The sequence below is a fragment of the Hippoglossus hippoglossus genome, chromosome 4 (assembly GCF_009819705.1).
Source record: "Hippoglossus hippoglossus isolate fHipHip1 chromosome 4, fHipHip1.pri, whole genome shotgun sequence".
NCBI lineage: Eukaryota > Metazoa > Chordata > Actinopteri > Pleuronectiformes > Pleuronectidae > Hippoglossus > Hippoglossus hippoglossus.
In genome coordinates, this window is record NC_047154.1 from 20,352,313 (window position 1) to 20,361,149 (window position 8,837).

At 40.4% G+C, this 8,837-nt stretch overlaps 1 protein-coding gene across 1 annotated transcript; it reads right to left on the reverse strand.

The window, feature by feature from the left end:
* Window positions 1-178: 178 nt before the first annotated feature.
* plvapb (plasmalemma vesicle associated protein b) lies at window positions 179-6,609 on the reverse strand. The gene is made up of 9 exons (XM_034583180.1): window positions 6,151-6,609; window positions 5,645-5,821; window positions 5,335-5,425; window positions 4,544-4,745; window positions 4,141-4,360; window positions 1,695-1,844; window positions 1,360-1,482; window positions 772-876; window positions 179-523 (listed from the first exon to the last, which is right to left on the reverse strand). The coding sequence occupies exons 1-9, from the start codon at window positions 6,352-6,354 to the stop codon at window positions 515-517; spliced, it is 1,281 nt and encodes a 426-aa protein (XP_034439071.1). The 5' UTR covers window positions 6,355-6,609; the 3' UTR covers window positions 179-514.
* Window positions 6,610-8,837: the final 2,228 nt, after the last annotated feature.

Consider the following 8,837-nt stretch of genomic DNA (forward strand, 5'->3'; position numbering starts at 1 on the left):
TATGACTCGATGTGTGTATCATCATCCGGGCTGAGGTAGAAACTCAAACGTGTGAACCAGCAGGAAACACAAATTCAGCTATTTTGAGAATATTCTGTTTATAGCAGACGAGTGAGCGGCTGCTGCCCAAAGTCTTTGTTGTATTTTTACTGTCACAAAGACGCCGGGGACAGAACAGTTGTTTGGGTTCATTTCATTTTTTAATTCCATGGCAATAAAAAGAATTTCCAGTGTCATTTGTTAAACTACATCAATCACAGTGAGTGACACACAAGAGAGAAAATATTTACACCATTGACATTTACCTGAGAGTAAAGATACAAAGACTTTTCACAGTAAATGAGCTCAAACACGAGTAAAAACACAAAGGAGCCTTCAGCTTAAAGCAGAGCTAAACAAAGCATGCACCACAGCAACTGTGTCATTAAAGAGGAAGCTGAGTATTTACAGGTTGTGTTTGATGGAGTGGGGGGGGGGGATCAGGATATTAATATATACACTCTGCTGCTTCCTCTCATCTCCCCTGGAAGACAGAACGTTAACAACCATGATTAACCATCAATGAGGTGATACAATAAAATGTGTCAAATCAAGAATACTTGAATTAAAGTTGATGCAGTTTGCAGAATAACATTTTATTTACAATAATGCATAAAGAAATGGTGCACGAATGAATGTGTAATTGCTCAGTAATCGTGTCGTGTGTAAATTGCTTCTTACAATGAATAAAAAAAATAAATAGCAGATTTGTAAGTTTCTCTTGTAGTTTACCGTTGCAGGTTTGTTGATGCCGTTTGCCCCGTTAGACCAGTTAGGCACAGTCTGTCTGTCCTGCTGGGACGCAGCCTGAAGGCCTCCCAGTTTAGGAACACCAGGCTGCAAGGACAAGATGGTTTTATTAAACACAGCTTCTCGGACTCTTCATGAACACCTGCACCGTTCACCCATAACTGTGGAATCAGAGATGACTCATGACTGAAGATCTGTTTCCCTTTGTTATCTCTCCTCGTCCGTCCTTCCGGCTGCTGCAGCGTTCAGACTCCTCTTATCTGCTACAGGTCACGTGCACAACCTGACCTCTGCTCTGATGTCAGTATAACCAGTGGAGGAAATCTTATTTATGAGATAAGATATTTATTTATAAGTTTGTGCTTTCAGGACATTTAGCCTGAAGGTTGAAGCAGTGGATCTTTGAACCTGTTTAACACTTTATTTGGGCACGAAAATGAATTTCTGTCACATGTGAATGATGGTTTCATTCTGCACTTCCTCTCCCTCATTAATTTCATGTCAGACAAAATAACAAAGTGGTTATATATCCTCTGTGTCCTTTATATTTATCATCTGTGTTTATTTTACCTTAAGAGCGGATTGAGCCATTTGCATTAGGGCCTTGACTTCTTGCTCTTTTAGGCCCAAACGATCATCCAGCAGCTTCTTCTCATTCCTCAACCTGTTCTGCTCCATCAGTAGCTTTTCAACCTGAACAAAATATTCATGTGTTAATGGGAAACATTTCTTTTTTATCACATAAAACAGGAGGAGATTATCATATACAGTAGATTTTATAATGTCACTCGTAGTTTTATAACCAGATCCTGAGGAAGGACTGTTGTTCCATGGATCTCTCCACTTCCCAGCCACACACACATGCATCCGAACACAGTGCACATCCCAGCTCAGATCAAATCTACCTGGTCGTCATGAGTCCTTTGCTTGAGCTGCAGCTGCCCGGCCGCCTCGGCGATGGTCTTGCTGCGATTCTGCTCACACTGCTGCAGATCGGACGACAGATGTATCGTCTGCACCTCCAGACGACTGGACAGGGCCTGGATCTCTGACACCTGGACCAAGAAAATCATTCAAATCAATAAAATTCCAGTTTAAATATTGTTTTTACCTCGGCCAAGGCGGTTTGGTTTTCGCCCCTGGTTTGTTTGTTTGTTTGTTTGTAAGCAGGATTATGAAAAAACAGATTCCCTCAAAACCTAGCAGAAGGATGGGACATGCAAGAAATCACTCAACTTTGGTTTGGATCTGGACCAAGTGGTGAACCCGGGATTTTTGTTTTCCACCGTCTTTAAAATTGGGACATAAGCCATTTGATTTCCCAGAGAATAATTTATGGATCTTGATCTTGGATGATTGAATTGACGGGGACAGTTGGGCCTTGGTGGAGGTGTGCTCTCTACTGAGTGCCCTTCTAGTTGCTTTGTTGGACACGTCAGCAGAGAGGATGGCAGAGAGAGAGAGAGAGATAATGGGCTTTAGTTGAACAATGTGTCAGACTCTCTGTAGCAAATGTGTTTCCAGATGGCGCCTTTACATAATCGTACCTGTTTTTGTTGCCCGTGTGCCTATTTCTATCTGAATGTTGGCGATGCAAATCCTTTTCCTCAACGTCATGCTGGTGTTCAGGCTTTGTAGCTGAGGTAAGAACAGAATCTATGCTCACTGTGTCCGAGAGGAACCAAAACATGTTATTGTTGCTCGAAATCAACTGTTTACTGCCTCGGACGCTGATGACGGCTTCTTACGTTTGACCAAATATGGAGCTGAACGTAATGTAAAGGTTCCGTAAGTTTTAATGTACGGTTTGAAAACTCAGCTTATTTCCAGGACTCGGCCCAGGTCAGATGTCGGATTAAAGATTTAATGTTTGTCGAACTGGTTCTAAGTTTCTGTAGATTCCCAACTAAAACACAAGCAGCCTTGATGATATCACATTTATATCCATGTATGAAAAATTGTAAATTGATTATTGACATTTTCTGACCTTTTTAAGTCATTTAAAACAATAAATAAAAAAAATAATCAGCTGATTAATCAATATTGAAAATAAAAAAAAATATATTTTTATTTTATAAGTTATTTTGTAACTGTTGAATTTCTGTTCATGTATTATGACAATTAAAAGAAATTAAAAAGAGTCGTGCAGTCATGAATGTTCCCGCGCTGCTTGTGTTTGTTGTTATATACTCTTCCCTATAAAAATAAACATTAATTAATAAATATATTTTTATCTTAAAATGCTCATGAGAACCATCTTCACCCGACAAAAAGGAGACAAAAGAAAGTTAAATTGATTGTTTTCGTTGAAGTTGAGTTTGGATCTTTCTGCATGAAAATAACTGATAAAGATGATCTCAGATAAACAACTCCTGATCCCTCAGTGAGTTTCGCACCCAAATTAAATATTGCTTCAACCTACTTGCTGAGGTGTTTGTGTTGCTGCTGCTGTATCAGCAGAGACACACACTTCACCTCTGCTTTGACCCTGACTTCACCTCAGAGGATGTGTCTCTCTTTAACTAGATTTATCACGAATGATGCTGCGCTCAGACTTCCTCCCTGGAGGAGCCGGTTTCCCATTCAGTTGGTTGTTTGGAATATTCCACCAGCTTTTCACGATAGAGAGAAATATCCACTGTGAACAGTTAAACCAACAGAAACAGAGGTGGCACCACAGCATGTAGTCACTCAAACCTGTTTTAAACAGGGTGTGGTGGAATTTAATTTCTTTGTTTTTTGGTTGGTGGTATTTTTCTGCTTTCACTCCTTACATGGTTTATTTTGTTGAAAATCAGTGATGGGAATCTTTCCTGTTGTGCTCTATATCATGTGCAGACATTAGTGGAAAATAACAAACAAATATAATGTTTAAAATGCCTCTAAATCTCTCTTATGATTCAAGTTAAACAGTTTAAGCCTCAATAAAAACTTTAAATATAAAACTTTATCCCCTTCTTATCCTGTGAATCATCTCAGGACCCCCCAGACTTTCCTTCTGACCCTTTGAGGGATCCAACCCCTGCCACCATCAGCAGTAAAAGGTCTTTTATACATGAATGCATCAGTATCATTTTGATATACATTACATACTATATGTCTACAGAACAAGTACAGTACTTCTACTTTCGGTACTATAAGTACATTTTGCTGATGTTTGCATACTTATAGCCGAGTAGGTGTTGAGGATCTAAATTCCTCTTCTACCTGTTGATCTAGTTTCTATTAATAAAAGAAACTGAGCTATTTCTCTGCCCCTTACCTACAAGTTTCTAGTCTGTCCATCTGTTATCTCAAATAATAACATCAAGGATCACACACACACACACACTTTAATGAAAAATCACGCACCTTGTTGCCCACTTTGTCCAGATATATCTGGAACTTGTTCTCCACGTCTCTGGACAGGTTGGTGCAGCTGTTTCTTATCTTCTCCATCTGCTCGTGCTGGCTGTCACACGTGAGGTGAAAGGTCAGCTGCTGCGGGAACAGGTTGTTGATGCGGTTCAGGAAATCCCTGGTCACCGTCATGATCCCGTCCAAAGACTTCGCAAAGTCCTCTTTGCACTTCCTGGGAAAAGAAACCAATAATAAAAAGCCCTTTAATCTCAGTATTTCCAGATACACACAGTGAGCAGACACACACACACACACACACACACACACACACACACACACACACACACACACACACACACACACACACACACACACACACACACACACACACACACACACACACACAGCACTGTACCTGGTGTAGGTGGTGAGGTGCTCCTTCACCATGGTGTTCTCCCTGCGCAGGCTGATGGCGTCCTGGTGGTGTGTGTCCCGGTCTTTGAGGGCATTGTCTCTCTCTTGGCTCAGGTACTGAACCATCTGGGTGAAGTTTGCCTGGATGAGGTTGATCATTGCTTTCTGCTGAGCGTTGAGGCTCTGCATCGTTCTTAATTCACCTGGAGAGAAGAGAAGAACCGAGTTTACACAGGAAACATTAAATGGGAAAATTATACTCATTCAATTTTCTGAAAATATTAATACAGTTTCTAATAGATCACACTTTACAGAGGGTTTACAAGTTGTAAATAATGGCATTATTAATTTCTAATAAATAATTTAACAATGCCTTATAGATCAGCTATTAAAGATTAACAAGAAATACTTTTTTTTTCTAATAAATCAACAGATTTGTTGATATAAATGTTAATAAATCATTAATAAATAAATATAAACCATCAATTAAACCAATCTGTTAAATAACAGCCAGAGATATTTTCCCAAACCTGAGACTCAAAACCTTATTACTGTCTTAAAGCTGATTTACAAACCATTAATAAATAACTTATTAACATTTATTAGAAGCTATGGACCCTTTAGAAAGTCGTACCTATATTCATTTTTATTTATCTGTATCTGAAACACTTTAGCCATAGAATCATTCTGTCCAGTCTCTATTTTAACATTATTTCACTTATTAATGAATTACTGCCACATTAGTCTCTCAGTGTATTTTAAACAGCACAGTATTAGTCTGGTATCACATACTGCTGCTGGTGACGGGAACCGGGAGCTGGATCGGAGAAGTGGGACGCCGCAGAATGCTGAGTGTTGTTGCACTGGCTTTCACACAGGCAGCCTGTGCATGGAAGAAAAGATGACATAACATTATTCATGCTTTGTGGCTTATAACTAAAACCATGGTGACACAAAGAAAACTAGGGATTCAAAGTAAACCTTTCAATCTTAATTTTCAAAGATTTGATAAGCTGTGTAAAAAACTACTTGACAGTTTGTGGCTTGCTGCTTCTCGGTAATTTTTCTTTTTAGATCTTTTCCATATTAATCATCTACTCACCACTTTACTCTTGAGCTGATGTTCTGTGTTGTTGGCGTCAGTCTTCAGCTTTGCCAACTCCTTCTCCAGCGCAGCTTTCTCTCCTGTGCGAGCTGCCAGCTGAGCTCCCAGCTCGCCCTTCTCCTTCCTCAGCTGGATGTTGATCTCACTCAGTCTGTTAAAGTTCAGCTCCAGGTCCTTCAGAGGAACAATCACATCACTCAGCATCATCATCACTGTTTTTCACATGTGGACAATAAGTCCATCTCATTTTTAAAGCCTAACAATGGTCTGAAAGATCATTCCACAAAAAACATGGTTTGTTTAATGTTACTTAACTTTGAAATAGATATGATTATAATGTTTTCTATGGGAATACAAAAATATAAGAATACAAAAATATAATTCAAATGTAAGTATTCATCTTAAAACAAGTCAGGAGATGATCTTTAATATCTAAGATAATCAAACTGAGATTTCTCTGCTCGTATCTCTATAGATTCTCTGAACAAGAAGAAACCACTGACCTCGACCCTCTTCTCCTCTGCAGACTTCTCTGGCTGTCCATAGATGAGGAAAAGCACCAGACTCACGATGATGAGGGACTGGATCAGGGAGGAGAAGAAGAAGACGATCCTCATGTAGTAGCCACAGCTCTTTCCTTTGGGCTTGTGCAGGGGCTCCCTTGCCTCCAGGCCAAACTTGGCCTGGGAGTAGCTGGAGCTGTACATGGCTGTTGGAGGAGAAATGGTGGCAGCTGGGTATTCAGAAGATCTAAACAGGAATTATTTTGGTTGCTTCCAGCTGATGTGTTCTTCCCTGGAGAACAGGTACAGAGTCTTCAAGATCACCGCTGTCACACAGAAGAGGAGGAAGCCGGACGGTCTCCTGCAGCTGCACTGTCAGGGTGCCAGAGACATACAACCAGAAATGGCACGTAAAGATGGATGTAAACAATGACCCTCAGGTCTGTCAGGGGCCATGTTTATAAATGCTGCTGGAGGCACACTTCCAGGCCATCCTGGCCCAGCCCTCACCTCACCTCCCTCCCTCCCCTCCCTCCCCTCCCTCCCTCCCTCCCTCTCTCCCCTCCCCTCCCTCCCTCCCTCACCCCCCGACCTCTGTCACAGTTACTGCCTCCAACTCAACCACAGAACAAACCACAAGTTTTCCTACTGTGAGGAACAAATAGACTAATGTCACAGAGTAATCATTTGTTACTGGGAGGTATTTTCTTTAAAAAGGTTTGAATACTTAAAAAACATGTATAATTACAATTATCACTTTTCCAAAGACATTCGGGTGGAGGTTTGGTTAATTGGAGAATTTAAATTGTCTGTAAGTGTGAATGGTTGTTTGTCTCTGTATTGTGGCCCTGTGATGGACAGGTGGATCTGTCCAGGTTGTACCATGGGTGTACCCCACCTTAAACCCAACTAGGAGTGGTAAAGATAATGGATGTATATATTTATAATTAGTCCTTCTCTCTCATTGAAAAACCTAGTCCAATAAAATGTTCATAAGTTAGTCTTTTGTGGTTCCAACAATGCTGAGATGATAACAGAGATGTGGTAACAAATAGAGACAAAGACAGTATTAAAGGATTAATATAACAAAAAATACATGAAATTTGGAAAATTCAAAGATGTACGAGTTATATAAACAAGATTTGTCTTTGCAGCACTTGCTATTGGTTGTATGTGGTTTGATCAAATTCCAAATGTATTTAAGAATGTGCACATCTGAAATTTAATATAAACTGAACTGAGTTCTGATCCTTATTTGTGTCAAACTCTACTTTCCAGTTCATACTGTGCTCCTACAGGACCACAGTGTTCCAGGAGCACTGGTTGATCTCTGGGTCTTGGGTACAGAATGAAGGAGGGGCCAACAAACAGATCTGTCACAGGAGCATCTCAGAGGTTAATTGGGGGTTTCAGCCCATAATACTATATCATAGTTTTAAGTTGATCGTGTTATAAATCTTTAAATTTCACCTGAAAAATAACTTGTGACTATAATCGGCACATAATTGAAGTAGAATGAAAAATACAGTAAAAATTATGACCTCTGAACTGTGGTGGAGCAGAGGTATTACATAGCCTCAAAAGCAAATACTCAAGTAAAGGACAAGTATGACAAAACTGTAGTAAATGTACAGTACTTGAGTAAATGTACCTGGTTATTTTCCACCAGTTTGCATGCGATAGAAACCAGAAACCAGAAAAGATCATCCGTGACTTCACATTTAAATATAGCTGCTACAGATTGTTGTAGAATTCCAGATGAACAATGTAAACCATTTAAGAAGTAAAAAAAAGAAGAAGAAGAAAAAAAAATAACCAACCCCCCAAAAAATTCCACCATATCCTGTTCCAAGCCGGCACGGAAAGGAGTCGTGGCTGCGGAGGAGTGAAGGAATGAAAACAATAGGGACCTGTCATTCTTCTGGGATGAGGGAATAACAAATTCTCCCTGCAGTACAGATGTAATGGATCCCCCCCCCCCCACCCCCCCTCTCGCACTGTTGTCCACACTGATGACGTGAGGAACAGTCGACTCTGCCTGGGGAAGGGTGTGAAAGGGGAAAGGTCCTCGGAGCCCAGGGTTTTCCTGCTCCCCATTGTCCCCGTGACAACCTGTCCTCACCGGATAAAAACTAATTTATGAAGGTACGTTAGAGTGACAGAAGATGAGTGACTATCAGGAGTCGGGACAGATGTCGGATCAACCTCTGGACAAAAACAGGAAACCTAATGAGTGTAGCCTGAGATAAAATCCCCTCATAAGTCCACAGACCTTTAGGGGGACAGGAAAATATATAGTTGACACTGAAGTAATATTCGCGCTATAGGTGGATAAGAGATAAGATTTTCAACAATAGATGCAAAAGCGGCTTAATCACTCTGTCATGCAGAGATCTGGACTCAGCAAAGTGAGCGAGTGAGGATTTAAGTAGAAAACTAAACTAAATCACCTCAACACTGATCAAAGCAAATGAATTATATCGAAATGGCCAGTATAGAATATAAAAGATATACATAGGAATAAGAACCCCCCCCCCTTCCTCCCACAGACCACCAGTGTTCTGAAGAGGAGTTTGAATTCAGTGGGTTTTCTCTCACGAGGGATTCTGCTGCCATCTCCTGACAGAACAGCAGCAAGCACAAACACACAATTCAACACAAACTGTACACGAACACGAAAAATATGA